General features: G+C 41.1%; 1 protein-coding gene across 1 annotated transcript in view; it reads left to right on the plus strand.

Moving 5' to 3' along the window:
- GRID1 (glutamate ionotropic receptor delta type subunit 1) overlaps positions 1–21,368 on the plus strand; it is an 896,787-nt gene extending 875,419 nt beyond the window's left edge. The window contains exons 14-16 of the mRNA XM_058188407.1: positions 3,069–3,235; positions 5,149–5,389; positions 20,716–21,368. Of these exons, the coding sequence (XP_058044390.1) occupies positions 3,069–3,235; positions 5,149–5,389; positions 20,716–21,144 (837 nt within the window). The 3' untranslated portion in view covers positions 21,145–21,368. The remainder of the gene's footprint in view (positions 1–3,068; positions 3,236–5,148; positions 5,390–20,715) is intronic.
- The last annotated feature ends 735 nt before the right edge of the window (positions 21,369–22,103 follow it).

Below are 22,103 nucleotides of genomic sequence, written 5' to 3' on the forward strand. Positions count from 1 at the left end.
CTAGAATACTGAATCCAGCTTTGGTCACCACACTGACCAAAAGAAAAAAAGAGGAGAGCAACCAGGTTGATTTTTGAACGGTTGCAGGAACTGGGCATGGCTAGTCTAGTGAAGAGGAGGACCAGAGACATGATAGCAGTGTTTCAATATTTGAAGGGGTGGCACAGAGAGGAGGGGATCAAGCTATTTTCCAAGGCACCTGAAGGCCAGACAAGGAATAATGATTGGATACTGACCAAGGAGAGATTCAACTTAGAAATAAGGAGGAACTTTCTGACAGTGAGAACAATCAACCAATGGAACAGAAGTTGCCTTTGGAAGTTGTGGGAGCTTCATCACTTGAGACTTTCAAGAAGAGATTGGACTGCCATTTGTTAGAAATGGTGTAGGGTCTCCTGCTGGGTGGGGGGGGTGGACTAGATGACCTATAAAACCAACTCTGTTAATCTGTAAGACTAAAATGGTCTTCTTCTACCACATATTCTAACTGAGTCTCAGAGAAGGCACATGTGATAAAGAGCACCCTTTTGTCTCCCTTGGCTTCACTGGAGGTAGCAATACTGTCAAGCTTAACTGCTAGAATTCCCCTCCCCCAAGAAATATTGGAATTGGGGTTTACAAGATGAACTGGACTGGGACTAGAAATCTGTACAATTTTTTCTCAAAGAAGCACAATTTACATTGGAGCATATTTTCTTTAGACAATAAGATAATCTTTTAAAGATTGCTTTTAAATATTGCTTTAGATGAAAATTGCTGTTGTTTATCTAAATCACTAGTAGACCCTACCATGTAAACTCTTAATCCATAAATACTAGTGTAAGAATTTAGCACCCACCCCCCTCCTAGAAGAATGAAATATTTTAGAAAATACTTAAAAGGCAGAATATATTTCCCTGGATGAGAAATGGAGAAACATGTTTTAAAGACAAAGCAGCTTCCTGACTCCCCCCCCCACCTCTGTCAATGGGCCATTAAAGCCTCAGCTAAACTCACTCATTTCCCCCCACCTTTGTCAACCATCATCTGCATCATAATAGAACCCATCTAGAACAGAAACTCACCACATGGCAAGGCTCAGGCAAGCTTGAGGGACAACCTACAATGTTAGCTAAGACCCCCACCCCCTGGGAGTTTGACAGCCAATCAGGGTACTCTTCTTGTGCCCCAGGAAATTCAAAGCTCAGAAAAAGCATAAAACCAGGGAGCACACAGGATCTCAGCCCTTTTCTGTTCAGGATCTCAAGCCATGTGATCCTGACCACCATTAAACCATCTTTCCAAGCAGTCTCCATGTTTCCAGTGTCTTTGTCCCCACTTGGAACTGAACCCAGATGGATATTTCTTCCAACACTAGTAATGATTGTGATGTGTTCAACAAGAAAATACAAAGTGTGGTGGCATCATAGCATTGTTCCACATCTTATAAAAGAGGACAGGAGAACTTATTTAGTGACTGTTATTTTCAGCAGAAGCTACCTGGTTAAAATATCATATTTTCTCAGTTTCTTGATTAAAATACTCATAAATTCAAAGAAAAAGAGACCCCCTGTGCTTATGGCGGCACACTCTTTAAGAATAAAATTCAAGCTCCTAAGGACCAGGCTCAGAAAATATATAAACTTTTGTTTAATACTTTGGAAGTCTGCATTTATGATACCTCCTTTATTTGCATTAGAATCTCCAGGCCATCTGTTCCTCTGTGCTTTGTACATTCACTAGAGACTTAACAACATACTACTTTAATGCATTAGGAAGTCAATGATTATTTTAACCATGTGAAGTGATCTTTTTTTTTTCCTCATGAATTCCCATCCAGAGACATTTCTTACATCTTAACGGAAATGATTTACATTCATTACAAATATACAGCCTGCAGGCGCTGTTTAGAATCCCAATTAAGACTGACATTTGCAGATGAGCTGTGTAGGTGTGTACTAATATAAACCAATATTAGCCAAATGAATCTAGTGGGAAAATACAGTTCTTTGCCATGACATTCAGTGGAGGCTTTCTTTAACAGCTTACTGCTTCTCAGATTTCTGATAATGAAAACATGTTATTTGTTTGAAATAAAACTGGTTTCAGGCTTTGTGATGATGAGCTGTTTTACTTTGTAGCATTAAAGTAATCCACCGACTTTAATTAAAGTTTTGCATTATATTACCACATTCATTAAGGTAGATATCTTTTTTTTTGCTTTCCATTTTCTATTCTTCCCAAGAATTGGAGAATGAATTCCAAACTCGAGGCGAGGTGGGTGGCAAATAAATCTAATAATAATGCTAAATAATTAAACTTAGAGTTTCTAAGCCAGCATTTGGGAAGAGCTTCGGAGAAGCAGTAATGGAATTTGAGAATGACCTTGGAAATGCTGCCTAGGGCATAGTCAGATAAGAGAGCTGCATAAAGGAACAGAGAAAGAATATTAGAAATGATCCAGCCTACCTTACCAGGCACTGGTAAAAAGAGATGGTGGGAGATTTGTACTTTCAGACTTGCAAAATTCTGTTAATGTAGCCTTGCAATACTGTAGCTCATTTTGTTGGGTTTTCCATCTGGTCTATTTGGGATGCTGGCAGATGTTTAGGGACAGTTTATGTAATCTGAATAAATCTCTCATTTGCTTAGCCAGGGAGAATCCTTGCTCTGTTCTTCCAGTCATCAGCTGGTAACGTTGCATTCTGCTGCACTATATCACAAGATTAGGATTGGCAAGACTAGACATATTCGATCCTTAAAATAAAAAGAACCATCTAAAAGAGGCATATCTTCCTTTGCCAATCAGACTGTGGCAATCAGCTTCAGAAGAGAGGGGAAGGGAAGCGTGAGGTTTAGAAGTCTTCCCAGAGCTTAGAAAATACATCCAAAACCTTATATGTAACCAGATTTGGAAAAAGAGTTCTCAAAACAGGAGAAAAAAAAAGATTTTTGAGCACTGGAGTTTGACCAGCTGTGTCTGAGAACTTGAGGAAAACTCAAGAATTTGTGTGGATGAGTTATAAAAGGGCAGACTTGGGCATACGTGATTTGTTTTTCAAAGTTATTTTCTACATCTTTTTTTGCAGGCCAAGAAAGGCAACTATGCATTCTTGTGGGATGTGGCTGTGATAGAATATGCAGCCTTAACAGACGATGAGTGCTCTGTGACCGTGATTGGAAACAGCATCAGTAGCAAAGGGTATGGGCTGGCTCTCCAACATGGCAGCCCATACAGAGATCTCTTCTCGCAAAGGTAACAGAAGAGCAAGTGGGTCAGCACAGCTCCTTATCTTCATTTTTAGTCCTGAATTCTTTGTAGGTGAACCTGGGTTCTCATACTTTCTTCAGGATGCCTCCAATTTAGCAATTCGGATGACTTAAGGGAGGCAGGAGAGACAGTGTTTATTCAACTACAACTTCTCCCCATTGAGGGGTAGATGGAAGGCTAAGTGCACAATGCAACAAGTTAGAAACAGTGCCTGCTGATGAGCAAAACTTTTAATAATTAGCAAAAACTAAGCAGGAAATCTAAATTAAGAGTAAAAACAAGGATTGAATATTTTGTTATTGCAGTAATTGCATGATAACAAAGTTGGGTTGACTCCCTCAACAGGATATTGAAGTAAGCGCAATTGATTTGCATATTATTGTTAAACATTTTGGCTTTACAAATATTTTTTCTCTCTCTTTCTGATTGGGAGGGGTTAAATTGGATTCAGCCCTTGTTCTCGATAGGAGTTCTAGTCCAGCCAAATAGTAACAGTTAATGACACTGTGACAAATAAAAGTATTTTACAGGATGCACAAAAATCTATCTGCTCTACCTAAATAGTTTTCTGCAAATACCAGGTTTTGGGTTGTATTTTACAGTGACAGATATGCAAAACCAAAATATTTACAGTCATTTATAAGCAGCACATCTCTGTAGCTAAGCTGTGTCCTTTGGTGCTCCTATAATACTACTACTGGGAGCTCAGTGGTACATGCCTAAGAATAACAGCCATTCAACTTGGTCAGTGGTATAGTGAATTGTTAAATGAAATGTTTGCTTCAGCATCACTCCGCCTATGCGAACACCATGACTCACAAAAGTTTGTCAAGATCGTTCGTCAAAACTGCATCTGTGGCAGTGGTGGGTTTCAATTTTTTTTACTTCCGGTTCTGTGGATTGGCTTGGTGGGCATGGCAGGGGAAGGATACTGTAAAATCTCCATTCCCTCCCCACTCCAGGGGGAGGTCCCCATTTCCTCTCGATCAGCTGGGACTCGGGAGGCAGAAAATAGATGGGGGTGAGGCCAGTCAGAGGTGATATTTACTGGTTCTCCAAACTACTCAAAATTTCCACTACCGGTTCTCCAGAACTGGTCAGAACCTGCTGAAACCCACCTCTGATCTGTGGGTCATTTGATGTAAAATGGGTCATTATATTCATAAATAACATGACACACAATTCTATAAAAATCTCAGAATATGTCCCCACATTTTGCAGAGCTATTGATAATCTTGCTATACTTATGGGCGATCCTGCATCACCTACCAACAAAGAAAGCACCCTAGAGCTGTTCTCCTGTTCCTCATAAGGAAACTGGGTTCCTTCATACACAACCAAAGAATGGGGTGTCAACCTTCATCATGTGCTCAAAGAAAATCAGAATTTCTAATCGTTGCTCTAGCAAATTAAAATTAAAAATAATTGCATATAAACAGGAACTCCTGCTTAGAGGAGGGACATTCCTTGCTTTGTTGATATTTATGATTATAGATGTCTCATTGTGTACTGCCAGAAGTTTTAAGAACCAGTAGAATTTGCACACCCATCTGTGGGATTTGCTTCTTGAAATGGGGAGAGGTCATGAATAGGTTTCAAGAATGAAAGTCAAAAGAATTGTGTCTTGACCACATGGTTCTCCAAAGCCACCTGCTTGTCAATACTGCTTCTACCAGCATCAATTATGGTAACATATTGTTTAATCCAACCCAATATTAAGATGCCTCCGTCCAACTCTCCAACTTTGATGGTGTTCGAACTATTTTTATCTTACTTTAACCATACAAAGAAAAACCAGTTTACAATTCATGCCAACTTTCAATTCCTACTTTTTCTGTTACACCTTGCTTTGTGTAGGCATTCTCAGCGTCTGGTTTCTTCTGATCTAACTTTTACAGGATTCTAGAACTACAAGAAGCAGGGTACTTGGATGTCTTCAAGGAGAAATGGTGGCCACGGATGGGACGTTGTGACCTGAATAGCCACACCAATGCTCAGACGGATGGGAAAGCCTTGAAGTTGCACAGCTTTGCAGGGGTCTTCTGCATCTTAGCCATCGGCCTACTCCTGGCCTGCCTGGTGGCCGCCCTGGAATTGTGGTGGAGCAGCAACCGTTGTCATCAAGAAACACCAAAAGAGGTCCATAACTTATATTCTTATCACAGCTATGGGGAGGAAGCATAAAACATGGACAAAGGGGGAGAAAGAGAAAAGAGGTCAAAATGGAGGCATGAAAGTGTTAGGTGCACTCAGATTCTGGTGGAGATGAGGACACTGAAATACAGGGTGGTCTTGTTGGTTTTTAAAAAATTATTAAATAATGCCTGTTTTCTTCTTTTTTTTTCCCCTTTGAAATCCCATATGTTTGTGTATTTATGGAAGGTGCCAAAATGTCAGCTCTGACAACTAAAGTCCTGTATTTATTTATAGAGCAGATACAACCTGGGAGGCAACAGCACCACAAACATTCCCACATTGCCTCACCATTGTGCCTCAACCTTGCCATGGAGAGACCATCTTTAGGGGTAAGAGAGTAGCTCAGCTGCCCTGCCTTTGGCCCCTTCCTTGAGCATGAAAGTCAAGAGCTTTAGAAGTACAGAAACAACTTATCTGGGTTTCTTTGAAAAAAAAAGGAATTCCATGTGAAACCCTCACTTTTCTTAAACCAAGTGGTCAATGTCCAGGTTAGGGTTGTGTACCCAAACCAGGACATCCGTTTTCCTCTTGCATGCATGTGTTTATGACAAAGCACCGGCGAAAAAATATTCAGAAAGGTGCTCCCCTTTCCGGTCCCGGGACAATTAGCCTAAAATATTCCGGTTTAGCTAGGACTTGCATCTGCTCTGTTAATCTGTTAATATAACAAATGTAATAATGCTGCCCAGTGGTGTCATGGATTCTGAAGAGTTGCTTCCAGGATTCAGGAGAAGGAAATAGCCACATACTGACTCTTTTGTATTTGCCAAGCATGCTACATGTACAAGCATCTACAGCTCAATGTACAGCCATGTATAGCTAATGACTTCCCAATGAAGACAGTCCGTGTGTTGGAGATGGTGGAGACTTACATAAGCAGTGAGATTTGTGCAGAACTTTACTTCAACCCACTGCATACAGTAGTGGCCAAAATTGTGGAAACCTTTTGGGAAAAGTGTATTTTCTAAAACTAGCTAATAATACCGCTTTTTTGGGGGGAGTAGTCCCATAAAATTATATATCAGTGGAAAGATAATTTAATGAAGAATGTAATGCAATAACTTTTATGAAGGATTTTCTATTAGAATAGTTGTTACAGTATAAAGAAGAAAAGTGAAACATGTAGAAAAAATGAGATATACAATCACCATGTCAGTTAATACTTTGTTGGGTAACCTTTAGCATGAACGTTTTCCCATGGAGTGAACCAAGTCATTACAATGTTTTCCCATGGAGTGAACCAAGTCTTTTAGTTCTGCAGCTGTTATAATGTGAAACCAAGATTGAAGGATTGCTTCTATTAACTGGGTTTTACTAACAAGTTTCTTTAGTCAGCTCCATAGATGTTCCATTGGGTTAAGGTCTGGGCTATTCCCAGGCCATTGCAGCAGTGGAATAGGATTATCTTGAACTAAAAAAAAAAAGTGGTGTTATTAGCCATCAAACCTCAAAAATACACTTTTCCCAAAACGTTTCCACCACTACTGTATGAACCAAAGGACACTTGAACGGTCTCTCTGCTCTGGAATGGGGGGGAAAAAGAGGATCTACTGTCCACAATGATTCTGCTTCAATTATTGAAAAGTAATCACTGAAAACCAAGGAAGGAAAATGATTCACACAAGCATTTCAGGTTGTTCCTACCCCACAGAGAGGTCAAGGAATTACAAGATGTATATTCTGTGATTCGTAGATGATCAAGTGAAGAGAGGGAGACAACTGCAAAGAAGGATGTGGAGATCAAGGATAGTTTTATGAGTTCTTCTTGCAGTGCAATTTTCTTTGTGGAGGAAAATACTACTAAGGGGATGGGGACAGGTACAGAGAATGTGTTTTTGACACTATACTATTCTCTTGTCCAAGATGTGGGCTGAGGTATGATTGTTCATTCCATCCATTAATACCACAATAATTAATTCTGACATATTGACAGGTTAAACCATCTCCCTTTCTCCTTTCTGATCTGTTTCTTAAAAGGGGGTTCCTTTTTTTAATATACCGAATGAATAACTTGCAAGCATCTGATAGAACACATATGAAATTTTCTACCATCCAAGGATTCCCTTGCAAACATTTCAAGCAGTAATGATCAACCTGTCATGAAAGCATCTCTCTCTCTCTCTCTCTCTCTCTCTCTCTCTCTCTCTCTCTCTCTCTCACACACACACACACACACACACACACACACACACACAAGTGCAACAACTGTGTGCATCAACGGTTTCATCTCTCTGGTTGGCTCCTAGATATGAAGGCATCTAAACCATCTTTTATTAAGAACTGATGTTTCCTTTCAGAGAACAGCTGCTACTTCCCAGTTGAGGAATATGCAGGACCTGTCGATGCTCATGTTTATTTGCCATGGTGCCAGGAGCATTGCAGCAAATGGCTTGCCTGCCATGTAACAGCTCAACTGTCAAAGGCATTTTAATCTAATGTATCAGCTTATAATGCTACATTTGTCATTAACATCTGTGCAGCCTTCCCATTAAAACAATGGAACAGTCAGGGCCATGCTTTGCAGACAAGTCATATGAGCTTTTAGTATCTAGTTCCACAATGTTTTATTGTGAAAAACAAATTTTGTTTTTCACAATAAAACAAATTGTGTGTGTGCCTGTGCGTGTGCGCATGCATGTACAGATGTGCATGTGGAATACATGGTTCCATTTGTCCATGAATGCAAGTAGAACTAGCAGAGCTGAGACCTTCAGGTTCGGTTGTCAATAGATTAGTGAAATAAAGCTAAAATTAAAACAGCAAAAGTGGCAACTTCATGTTGTATAGCTGTTCTTGGACATATTATTCTGTAGGTATCAAGCTAAACTCAGTGGGGCTGGCTACAGTCACAAAGATAGTGGGAGAAGGGGTCAATAATTACTTCTTGCCATCTCTATTTTTATTTATTTACCTACTTTACCTACATTTTTATGACCATTTCTTTTCCAGTTCTGTTGTCTGTTTGTTGTGAAAGAAAAGTCAGATGGTTATATTGTGGGATTTTCCCCTTCATTATAACATTTGGTACATTACAATAATACATAAAAAGGATTCCATAACATCCTTACGTTTTACCAAAATCTGCACAGATATAGATACTGGCTGAAGTGCAAAAGGAAAAAAAACTGAGAAAGCCACACTATTTGACCCTTTCTTCCTTCCCCTTTCTTTCTCCCCACCCTACCCCACCATGGAGATTGCCCGTGAGGTGAGGCTGGGTCTCAGGACCATGGTGAGCATTTCTGTAATCACATGTGAGCTAATCCGATGCTTGCAATCACTCCAGGATCCACCCCTGTCTGCCATTTCCATGCCTGCAGTGAATGCTCACCTACCATTGTGGAAAAGAAATGTCCTCGGCGTTCAACCCTGCGATTTTCAAGCAAGTCTTTCTTGGAGATCTGAACATGCCAAACAAAACAGATCATTATGATCTGGCATTCCCAAGGATAGTATCATCATTTATCTCCCTTTTGTGCTTCTCCTCTCATTGTTCTCAATTAGACCATTGATTCATCACTCCATGATCCACTACAGCTTTCCTCAACTTGGTGTCCTCCAGGTATTTCGGCCAGGGAAGCCCTAGACTTCTCAGCCAGCATACAAGCAGTTGTGGTACCTCTGGAGGGTTCAAGGGTAGGAAAAGCTCTTCAATTCGATTTGTGGTATCTCCAGCATCTCATTCCCATGAGCTCCTGAACATTCCTTCCAGAAATTAAACCTTCATTTTTCTGCATATAGAGCCTGTGCTCTGCCATCACTCATGAATCTTGCCTTAAACGTATGAAACCTGAAGGCCCTCTCCCAACTTTTTAACTGAAGAATTAGTAACCCAATCCAAACATGATCTAGGCACCCAGAAGCTCTGTTTCACTGTCCTCCACAGAGCCCTGAATGAATACTGTACAGTATATAAAGAACATAAAGAAAATGGAAAAATCACGCAAGATTTCAGCATCCTTGGGCTTACTAATTCCTACTCTAATATACATGTGTGTGTGATGCACATCATGTTTTCATATCTTTATGTCTGTTTAAATATATATAACATGCTGTTAAATTCAAGGCAGATATCAGGAAAAAATATTATTTCTGATAAAGCCAATGAAGACACATGATAACGATAATTAAAGCTGAGCGAGGCTTAATTCTGGTCTTGTTCAGAAACTGGATGTGAAGTTAGAAATTGCAGTTAACAGAAAACACTTTATTTTTCTTTTTAAGGTTTGATATGAATTCATATCAATTCATATCAAACTTCACTGAGAAAGATACATTTCTTTTCTTGATTGGGATTTCTCAGTATAGAACCATTTCACACAGCTATTTAAATTAGCTATATCAAGCTTCCTTTGTATCAACCAACAGAAAGGACCAATTGAGATGCCTTCTTAACTTTTCATTCTGTCATGAAGAGTGCAGTTCAAAAATGTGATCATATGGTAACTTTAGAGTTCTTCCCTGCCCACAGTTTAATAATGACCAGCTTTTCCAAAAGTGATGGGTTTAGTGATAGAATCACCCCAGGAAAAAAAGGTTACAAAGCTCTGTTCCATGAAGCAAAATGCTTTCTGAATGCTACTTTGCTACACATGGTAACACCCAGCAGACTGTCTGCAGTGAAAGAGCAAACCAGAGGTCAAATGTTAGTGCTCCTTAGTAAAAATAGTAAAAGGGAAAGAATAAAAGAATGCCACTTCCATGAAATACAATGTACTAAAAATATTGGTGAAGAGAACAAAGTGCCACCCAGCTGCATACCTTTTCCCATGTTTTATGAGTGAGAACATCATGTACTTACATAATAACAATATTTCTAATATACGTTTCTGTCTTTGAGGGGCTGTCCATAAATTGCACATTCCCATACACATATCAGTGCATTCAATTTGCTGTAAGGGCTTGCAAGATGCTAGAAGTAGTAGCTGCAGTAATAAAGAGACACTGGTTGATCCTTTATAATGGAGTAATTAAATTGTAGAGAGTAAATCATTTCCCCCTGTTGCTTTCTCCCAGCTTGCTTAGAAACTCGTGCTTCAAAAACATCACAGTGTTTTATTATTTTAAACTGTTGCATATCCCAAAAAGAGGAATATCAAAGAAATACATATCCAAGTCAATAAAGGGATTGCAAATTTCAAAGCAAAATATTGCATATAATTTTTATCAGCAGGGACTTCATATAACTTCTTGATCTTCTCCAAGTAGCTATATGGAAAAGAGAGATTAAGGTAGACTTTGAAGTCATTTTTTTTTGCAACATATAAAATAAAAACTGAACCAAACCCTACAAACCGTATCTGAAATGCAGTCAGCAACATTTATTTTATGTAGCATTAAGTAGTGTTTGACTAAGTCAGTTGCCAGATCTAAATTAATGAGCATAATTGAGTCTTATTTTTCCCATTCCTATATGCATTATGATTATACCTTACTCAGTATTGAAACCTTGACTAATGAGGATGTAAATTAATGTACATTAAAAATCAATTGCTTTATCTAGCTGGCTTAATAGTGGGTAGTGGGGACTCAAAAAATGGCAAATAAATATATACATTATTTCTGTTTCATCCCATCAGTGGGTTGATTATTATAGCAAAGCCTTTTTTTCCTCTGTCAGATGTTGACAAGAACTGGAATTACAGCATTGCAAATGTAAAAACAAATTGGTAGTGAGAAAAGCGGTGGATGCGAAATTGCTAAATGAGTCACTTCTAGGCCATTCACTTTAGACGTGGGCTGACCTTCAGAGAGCCATGTTCTTTAGAAGTCCACAAAGAACATGTGAGACATTTACATTTTAAAAACAAGTGGGAGCAGTTAAGAACTTACATGTCACATAACCTTGGCAGAGGTTTGAAAAAGCTTCCATATTTCTTAGAATGCACAATTGTGTCTTATCTTTGTAGAAGAAAGTTGCTAGCCACCCTGTATAGCATTTGCACACCATTGTTTGGGAGATTGTTCGCAATTTAAAATGGAGTGGCAAGTCCCAGAATAGCCAGCAAGTATCTATCCTTCCTTCCTTCCTTCCCTCCCTCCCTCCCTCCCTCCCTCCCTTCCCCTTACTTCCTCTTTCTTTCTTTCTTTCCTTCCTTCCTTCCTTCCTTCCTTCCTTCCTTTCTTGCTTGCTTGCTTTCCCTCCCTCCCTCCCTCCCTTCTTTTCAAAGAGGAAAAGTTAAGATACAGTATAAAATTACAAAAAAAAGGGGAAAGGGGACAACAGGGAAAGTTTAAAAGTGGCACAAAAAAGTCTTTAAAACATTAAAGAAGTTATTTGCAACTCTCTTCAAGATAGATACAATTATAAAACAAAGCAATCTCTTGTTTTAGTTTAACTAAAAACTGGATACAAAATTAAAATATAAAGGACATACACACACACACTATATATATATATGTGTGTGTGTGTGTGTGTGTGTGTGTGTGTGTGTGTGTGTGTGTATGTCTTTGGTTATTCGGGTTTTCTCCCGCGTAAAATTGGAAGCGTCTTGGCGACGTTTCGACGAAGTCTCATCCGTCATCTTCAGGCTTCAGCTTCGTGCTTCTGGGAGCAATGTGTTTTCAGGCTTCAGCTTCGTGCTTCTGGGAGCAATGTGTTGCTTCTGGGAGCAACACATTGCTCCCAGAAGCACGAAGCTGAAGCCTGAAGATGACGGATGAGACTTCGTCGAAACGTCACCAAGACACTTCCAATTTTACGCGGGAGAAAACCCGAATAACCAAAGACCTACATACAAACACCCGCGAAAACCTCAGAAAACATATATGTGTGTGTGTGTGTGTGTGTGTGTGTGTGTGTGTGTGTGTGTGTATAATCTCACCCTAAATAAGCCATAGAACCCATAAATACATCATCATAACAATTCCACCAATAGACATATTGCTAAATATTTCTATAATTAGATTATTTTTAGAGAAATCCACATGACTGTTGTATATTTATATCAGTTGCCAAACTATCACTTTCACAAAACAACAGCTTAATTCTTTGTGAAAATCATATACGTGCACACAGAAAGGCACCACCTACCCCCCTGAAACGTTGCCATTGGATTAGCTTCCACATAACAAATCAAAACACCCGCACCCACCCTTATGTCAGATTATGGGGAACCAAACTGAATTTTTTCTACATGTCTCATGAGTTCTAGGCAGCACATCAGAGTAGATTAAATTGTCGCAAATTCTTTAAATTCAAGTCCAATCTCTGATAGTCCTCAGTGCTTCATTAAACATTAAGAGGCCATTGATTTCTGTCCATTTTAATACCTTGCCAGGCATGGGAAGCTAGCTTTTCTCATAATGCTGATTAATGATCCCACTTCCTGAAAAATTAAGTGTGTAATGTGGTTAATGTCAGCATGTGCTCAACTCAGTTGACTTTAGGTTAGTAGACCCTCATTGCAAGAATCAGTATCAATACTTAGAGGGCTTTTCCTTTTTTCAGTAGCATAATGCTAAATTATTCTGAGCTTCTCTTTTAAATCTTTCCAGGAGCTGAACTCATTGATGTCACTTAAATCAAGTTTCAGAACTGTGATTTAACACAGCACTATTTATTTATTTATTTATTTATTTATTTATTTATTTATTTATTTATTTATTTATTTATTTATTTATTTATTTATTTATTTATTTATTATATTTGTATATATATTTGCATATATATATATATATGTTCTCCCGAAGGACTCAGGGCGGTTCACAGCCAATAAAAACAACAGAAAACATATAATACATATAAAACAGCTAAAAAAAGAATAGAAAACTTATTCAATTGATGGCCTAAAACTTTTAAATACAAATTTAAAACCCCGTTTAAAACCCCTGATTTAAAACCCCAATTTAAAACTATGTTCACGCTAGACCTGCTCTTCGAAACAACGTCTTCAGCTCGCGGCGGAAGGTCCTGAGGTCAGAGAGTTGACAAAGCCCCACAGGGAGCTCGTTCCAGAGGGTAGGAGCCCCCACAGAAAAGGCCCTCCCCCTGGAGGTCGCCAGCCGACATTGTTTAGCTGACAGTATCCGGAGGAGGCCCTCTCTGTGAGAGCGCACTGGTGGCAGTAGGCAGTCCTGTAAATATCCCGGCCCTAAGCAATGGAGCGCTTTAAAGGTGATAACAAGTACCTTGAAGTGAACCCGGAAGACCACCAGGAGCCAGTGCAGACTGCACAGGAGGGGTGTTACACGGGAGCCACAAGGTGCTCCCTCTATCACCTGCGCAGCCGCATTCTGGACCAGTTGGAGTCTCCGGGTACCCTTCCAGGGGAGCCCAATGTAGAGAGCATTGCAGTAGTCCAGGCGGGATGTAACAAGGGCATGAGCGACTGTGCATAAGGAAGCCCGATCCAGAAAGGGGCGTAACTGGCGTATCAGGTGAACCTGATGAAAAGCTCCCCTTGCGACGGCCGTCATATGATCTTCTAAAGACAGCCGTACATCCAGGAGGACGCCCAGATTGCCAGCCCTTTCCGTGGGGGCCAATAGCTCGCCCCCAATGGTCAGCGATGGAATTAGCTGACTGTACCGGGCTGCCGGCATCCACAGCCACTCGGTCTTGGTAGGATTGAGTCTGAGTCTGTTCCTCCCCATCCAGACCCGTACGGCCTCCAGGCACTGGGACATCACTTCAACAGCCTCACTGGGGTGGTTAGGGGTGGAAATATAGAGCTGAGTATCATCAGTGTATAGATGACAACTCACCCCAAGATCACGGATGATCTCACCCAGCGGCTTCATATAGATGTTGAACAGAAGAGGTGAGAGAACCGACCCTTGCGGTACCCCACATAAGAGGCGCCTCGGGGCCGATCTCTGCCCTCCTTGCAACACCGTCTGTGACTGGTCGGAGAGGTAGGAGGAGAACCACCGATGAACAGTGCCCCCCACTCCAAGTCCCCCGAGCCGGCGCAGCAGGAAACCATGGTCGATGGTATCAAAAGCCGCTGAGAGATCTAATAGGACCAGGACAGAGGAACAACCTCTGTCCCGAGCCCTCAAGAGATCATCAACCAACGCAACCAAGACTGTTTCCGTGCTGTAACCAGGCAGGAAACTGGACTGGAACGGATCAAGATAGACAGTTTCATCCAGGTACTGGGGCAACTGTCGTGCAACCACAGTCTCGACAACCTTTGCCACAAAGCGAAGGTTGGAGACAGGACGATAATTTGCTAAAATAGCTGGGTCCAGGGAAGGCTTCTTGAGGAGGGGCCTCACCACCGCCTCTTTCAAGGCGGTAGGGAAAACACCCTCCATCAAAGAAGCGTTCACAATTTTCTGGAGCCAGCCTTGTGTCACCTCCCGGGTGGCCAGTACCAACCAGGAGGGACACGGGTCCAATAAACATGTGGTCACATTCAATCCCCCCATTAACCTGTCCATGTCCTCAGGGGCCACAGAATCAAACTCATCCCAGATCAAGACCTGCCTCCCCCACCCCACCCAGATCTACCCAATCTGTGTCCAACCCTTTCCGAATCTGAGTGATTTTATCAAACAGGTATTGTCCAAATTCCTCAGCTCAACCCTTTAAGGGATCCTCTACCACTCCCTGATGGAGGAGCGAGCGGGTCACCCTAAACAGGGCGGCTGGGCGGTTATCTGCTGATGCAATTGATGCAAGGTTGGAAAAATACTCCCGTTTTGCCAGCCTCATCGCCACTAGATAAGTCCGAATTTGAGACCTAACTAGTGTCCGGTCAGATTCGGAGCAGCTGGCCCTCCAGATACTCTCTAGGTGTCTTTTCTGGCGCTTCATCTCCCTCAGCCCCTCGGAGTACCAAGGGGCTAAATGAGATCGGCACTGGGTCAGAGGCCGCAAAGGCACGACTCGATCTAGACCACCAGCCGCCGCCCGATCCCAGGCGGCGACCAGAGCTCCAGCCGAGTCGTGAACTAAATCCTCAGGGAATGGCCCAAGCTCCATCTGGAACCTTCCAGGGTCCATCAGGTGCCTGGGACGGAACCAGCGAATCGGTTCCATCTCCCTGCGGCAGGGGTCGGCGGTTCAAAAGTCCAGCTGAAGGAGCGAATGATCTGACCATGACAGGGGTCTGATAACTAACTCCCCTAATTCCAGATCATTCAACCACTGTCCAGAGACAAAAATCAAATCCAGAGTGTTTCCCCCGATGTGAGTGGGGTCGTTCATTAACTGGGTCAGGTTCAAGGCCGTCATGGAAGCCATGAACTCCCGAGCTGATGTGGATGCTATCCCCACCGACGGCAGATTGAAATCCCCCATGACCATAAGCCTGGGGGTCTCTACTGCCGTCCCGGCGACCACCTCCAACAGTTCAGGCAGGGTTTCTGTCACGCAGCAAGGAGCCAGGTACATGATCAGTAAACCCACCTGAACCCCACGGCCCCACTTCACAAGGAGGGACTCACATCCGGTTATCTGTGGCACAGTGATCTCCCTCGGCTCAAGACTCTCGTTGATAATAACCGCCACTCCCCCACCCCTACCCTGGGCCCTCGCCTGATGGAACGCACGGAAACCCAGTGGGCACACCTCTACCAGGGGAACCCCCCCTTCCGTGCCCAACCAGGTCTCCAAAATGCCAATCAGGTCCGCACCCCCCTCCTGTATAAGATCGGAGATGAGGGGGGGCTTTATTTATAATGGACCTGGCATTGCATAACATCAGGTGAAGGTCCAGCTTCTGGGGATTTAAGCCACTTGGGAAACGGGAAACTACTGGGGGACTGGAGTGTGCAATCGCTCATAGATAGCGCGGGCACACTCCCCGAACCTGATATGGGCCTCCGCGTCCGCCACACCTGCTCCTCCCACCCACCATGCAGATAGAACCACCCTCATGACCATGAGCTCTAGCCTCTTCTTCCACCTCAGAATCGATGATGTTTATGCCGCGAGCCAGCACAAGATCTAGCAATGGCTCTGATAGGTATCCCTCTGAACCTAACTTCGCCATCCCACCCTTCCTCCTGGATAAATTATATAAGAATTTACTATACCACATAGTTAAAAAACCCCTAAGCCTCCTTTTAGAAGCATGCCACCTCTCGGGATTCCAAAATCCGTCATCAAGGTGGGCCCTCGATAAAGTGGAGGGCCATGCCCGCGAGAGGGGGGAAACTCGCAGGTTAAGAAGCTGCGATTGCGAGTACATTTCGGAGTTTATAGAGGGCGGCAGATGGTAACAGTCTTAATCTGGCCAATCAGATGGTCACAATAAGTTCCGGACAATAGATGGAATTTAAAGCTCCTCCGGTAAAGCGATGCTATTAGATGACAAACGAACGTAGGATGGTAGGACCCTATCGCCGCCGTTGTCATTACAAGAACAACGTCGGTCCTCGATCGGGCCCCCATCATAACGTCCCAATCGTCTTTAACCCAGTTCGGTCATTATTACTATGTGTAATAATCAACCTAGCAGTTCGAAAACACGTAAAAAATGCAAGTAGAAAAATAGGGACCACCTTTGGTGGGAAGATAACAGCGTTCCGTATGCCTTTGGCATTGAGTCATGCCAGCCACATGACCATGGAGACGTCTTCGGACAGCGCTGGTTCTTCGACTTTCAAACAGAGATGAGCATCGCCCCCTAGAGTTGGTGCAAGGGGAACCTTTACCTTTTTATGTGTAGTAATATGCATCATCACAAGTCCTCTTGATGCAGAAAGAACCATGAATAGTTGATGCAAACAGACTTCATTCTCATCCAGGGACCACTGAGTGGGTTGGATGCATTTGGCTAACTTCATACAACACATTGACAGTGTCCCACCACATGTCTATCTAATATGTTGTGTGAAACCAACCCATATGAATGTTTACAGTTCAGGGTGTTATGCAAATCCCCAAATATCCCAAAGGTGCTTTTTTCAAGAGACAACTGGACTTTCTGGTTTTTCTTTGAAGACGTTTTGCTTCTCATCCAAGAAGCTTCTTCAGCTCTGACTGGATGATGTGGAATGGAAGGATTTATAAACCCCCAAATAGTTTAATTCAACCAATCATGCTTGTGGGAACTCAGCCTTTAAGAATACTTTTATCCAGAACCATCCACTGAATAGTTGGACCATTGATTTCATAACATTTTCCTTTGAATCAGTGTCTGTGTGAGTGTGTTTAAGTCACACAACTCTTTAAGGTGTATTATGTTCTGTGCCCAGATCTGTTAAGTTTTCTCCTTGGGATAAGTGCTACTTGATGAAAACTCATCATGGCAAACACATATAACTGGTTTCATTAACCTTCCCTTTGTTGCCTATATTTGAATTTTTCCCATGACAGTTTTTTTTAAAGCAAAAATGTTTCTATTCATCCAATTCATAGTATTTACTTCTCTACCATTCTCTTCACATCCCATTTTGTTCAAAAGTTGTAGAGGGAATCTTTCAATTTTTAAAAGCAACTTTTGGAGACTAAGGGATTGTATTGCAAGGACTTGAAAAGGATCCAGGAAAGGTAGATTTGATTAGAAGCAATTTCTACTGAATCCAAGCTATCACTGGATTTTTTCTGATTAACATTATCTATTTCTTTAAATTAAAAAGTACCATTTCATTTTCCTATAGAAAGATAGAGATAGAGATATGGAATCCCAATTTATAATTTCATTGCTTTGCAAAGTGGAAATTTATTTTCCCTTAGCTGAATTATAACATTCTTTTACGTGTTTGGTAAAGCAGGGTAGCTTTGGAGTTGACAGGATATGACTATGTTTTGGATCTTGAAATTCTGCAACTGTTTCTTCATGTATTCCATCTGTCTTATATTCTTGAAGAGATTTTGTTGAAATGGTGATAATGCTAAACCTCTAATAAGCTTGGATAGAAAGCAGAGTTAATAGTTGCTAAGGGTGAAGCAGGGAGAAAAAGAGAATAGATAAAACAAAAGTATTTATATTCTGAATGGAAAAAATGGCATTTTTATTTATAGGCATCCTATCCTCATACAGCGATGGTATGTTGATGCTCTTCTGAATTTTGCATCTGGCAAGAACCAATTATCTTTTCTGGAGAGGGGGGGCATTTTGGCACTAAAATAAAAGTTTAGAGGGCAGATCTTTTCCACCCCTTTAAAAGCCAAATATTCAGACATGTTCCTAAGAGCCTCATGAAGGGTACATTGTAATGATAAAATCAACCGGTTCGGTGAACCGGTAATATAAAAAGCTACTGATTCGTCCAAAGCGGTATTTCCACCAATCAGCTGTGCCGTGTGATTTATATTCGCTAGAAAGCAGGAAATCCTTATCATTCCAAATGATGGCATCACAAGCTGTCCTCCATTTCCCATACTAGTACGTTAAATACCTTTTCCCAATAGGGCTTCTGGCCTATGACACAGAAAGCAGTAATTTGTTAGATGTAATGGTGCAGAGATCAGCCACAGAAGACCTTCTTCCCATATTGCCTTGATAATTTTGAAGCTTCACACTTCTAATCAAATAGCTATTTTTAAAAAAATAATCCTAGTGGAGATGTTGACATCTGTGTGTCTCTCTCTCTTTCAACTCTTAATAGGTTTGTTGCAGATAGATATAATTGGCTTACAATCTAAAGTTGTCAAGAAGAATATGTCCAAAAGGCCTCCATAATTATTAAGTTTAAAAAGGGGCGGAAACTTTCACATAGTTTCTTAGAACTGCTTCATGTTTTGGGAAATGATAAAGAAATAGCAAATTTGAAGTGGGGGGTGAGAATCACATTGTTGTACAATTAATAACCAAACAAGAATTGTACACCTTTCTTTCCAGGGTTTCAATGTTACTTGGTTGGGTGAGATAGATTTCTTACCATCATCCTCAAATAATTGTTGAGCAAAAAGAACAGAAATAATGAGGTGAAAAATAAGGAAAGATAGTTTAAATATGTGCTGAGAAGAAGAATTATAACTCAGGGCATAAATTAGTTATATTGTGAGATGATATATACAGGCAGAGTCTGACTGCTGAGTTTTATACTGAGTTTAATTCAAAATGAATATGGGTAATTCATATCTTTTATATAATATAAGATACATTATATATATATATATATATGTGTGTGTGTGTGTGTGTGTGTGTGTGTGTGTGTGTGTGTTTTCTGAGGTTTTCACGGGTGTTTGTATGTAGGTCTTTGGTTGTTCGGGTTTTCTCCCGTGTAAAATTGGAAATGTCTTGGCAACGTTTCGACGAAGTCTCATTCGTCATCTTCAGGCTTCAGCTTCGTGCTTCTGGGAGCAATGTGTGATCGCAGCTGTTTCTTCCTTTTAACTGCTAGTGGGGGTTTGAACTGATTGGGTGGGAGCTTGGCTGTGCTCTGATTGGATGGAGGTTTTTTTGTGCTCTGATTGGCTGGGGGTGTGTCCTGTTTGGGTGGGGGCTTGGTTGTGCTCAATTTAGTCTGTGTTGCAGGGGGATTTGAGCTGGTGAGCTGCACCACCACAAAGCCAAACAACAGCTATATATACACACTTATGGATCTATATAAAAACTTTATGGAGGTCTTTCTGACCCATTGTATTAAATAGATTTACTACATATTTTACTATATATATATAAAATCAGTTCCTTTCTATAACTCTCCAACATAGACAGACAGACAAAAGTTGTTCGTAGTAGGTCACCCTATCTCTAAATTATTGTTTTTTGCTGATTATGATTGTCTCATCTATCCATCCCCTCTCTCCTAGCCTTCTTATATGCAGGGCTCATAATAATTCATGTAAACAATGGAAGATCCAATTATTTAAGGACTTAGCCTTTACTTGAATGTTATACCTGGAGACTGGAGGAAGAAAACAAAATTAATTGGGCCCAGATTCTGGATTTTTAGCCCCCGCATCAATGTACAATGGTGAATTGGGACTCTAGAACAAAAGATGACTCAAGCTGATTAAAAGATCTTCTCACACACACCCTTCCATTGACAAGTCAAGTTTCAATCTGTGATTTACCAAAACTAATTCATTCAATGCATGACCATGTCTTTGTACTTCTAGTAGATAACAAAAACAAAAGGCAACCCAAACTGTCCAGTTGTCTGGAGCAGTATTCATCAATCTCAATACTTTACAATGGGTTGACCACAACCAGCTAGGGAATTGTGAGAGTTGAAAACCACCTATCTTTAAGTTGCTGAGGTTGAAAGATATTGCTCCAGACCCAGAGCCCACAAATACATAGAACTTCAGATAGAAGAGCAAATTAAATGGGAACCAGATACCCATTTAATCTCCTCTACCTCTGAAGATCCATCAACTGCTTTTGGAAGGGATTAATCTACTCATTCCCCCTTTCTTGCAGGATAAAGAAGTCAACCTAGAGCAAGTCCATCGGCGTATGAACAGTTTAATTGATGAAGACTTAGCTCACAAGCAACTGTCCCCTGCCTCCATCGAAATCTCAGCCTTGGAGATTGGTGGCATGTCATCCAGCCAGGCCCTGGAGCCTGTCCGTGAATATCAGAACACACAACTTTCTGTCACCTCTTTTTTACCTGAACAGACAGGACACGGGGGCAGCAGGACACTCTCCGGTGCCTCTGGGAGCAACCTGCAGCTGCCACTGAGCAGCACCGCCACAATACCCTCAATACAGTGTAAACACAGATCGCCGAATGGAGGACTATTTCGCCAAAGCCCTGTGAAGACCCCCATTCCCATGTCATTCCAGTCTGTGCCGGGCGGGATCATTCCAGAGGCCCTGGAACCTTCCCATGGAACATCCATATAAAGGGAGTCATTGACCAGCAGAGATTTTTAATACAACTGGGGGAAATTTAAAAAAAAAAAGAGAGACTCTTACATTTTTCTTGTACATATCTGTAAATAATGAAAGAATGAAGTGGGGTTAAAAAAAAGTGTATTTTGAATATTCCCAATTTTCAAAGTCAGTAAAAAACAAACAAACAAAAATACAAAAAAAAAAAGAAAAAAAGAAAGAAAAAATGTACAAAAGACTTTGTAAATTTTGTTCTCTATGAATAAAAAAAAAGGCAGAAGAACTTGTGACTGTTCTCAAGTGACAAAGACAACCTTTACTGGGACCAAAGGCAGGAAAAATGTCTTTGGATTTTAACAAATGGGTTTTTTTCCCCCCTCCTAATGTTTATTTTGATTTCTTGTTTTGGAAGCAGGGGCAAGTAACGCTTCTTGGGAATGGAGTCAGGGGAGAACCTTTCTACTTATTTTTCTCTTGTATTTGCTATTCTCTCATGCTCACAGCTCTTCTGAAAGTTTAACGGGGTAGGTACCTCTGAAATATTAACACCATGCTGGTAATAAATGTGGGGTGGCCAAGCTTTCTTGCTGTGATTTAACAATGAGTACTGTCAACAAAGTTTTGAATGATAGGATCGATCCTTGAACCATTCTGAAATATATTTGGTTGGTGCAGAAGTATCCTTCATTTAGAGGAAAAGTTTCAAGTCTGAGATGGTGAGTGCTATCAATAACCAATGTTCATCCTAATCTCAGTTAAATAAGTTTCCAGCAATGCCATTGAAAATACATTGAAAACAACTACAAGTCAAATGTTTGCTTGCAGACATTCCTCTTCATCCATCTAATCGGTAGATGTCCAAAGGTTTCTGGTGGATCCAGCTGAGATTGGGGGGGGGTTATAAATATTAAACTTTTGCTGTTTATGATGAATGTGCAAGTTACTTCCAATATGGTTAATCAGAATTACTC

The sequence above is a fragment of the Ahaetulla prasina genome, chromosome 6 (assembly GCF_028640845.1).
Source record: "Ahaetulla prasina isolate Xishuangbanna chromosome 6, ASM2864084v1, whole genome shotgun sequence".
In the NCBI taxonomy this organism is placed as follows: Eukaryota; Metazoa; Chordata; class Lepidosauria; order Squamata; family Colubridae; genus Ahaetulla; species Ahaetulla prasina.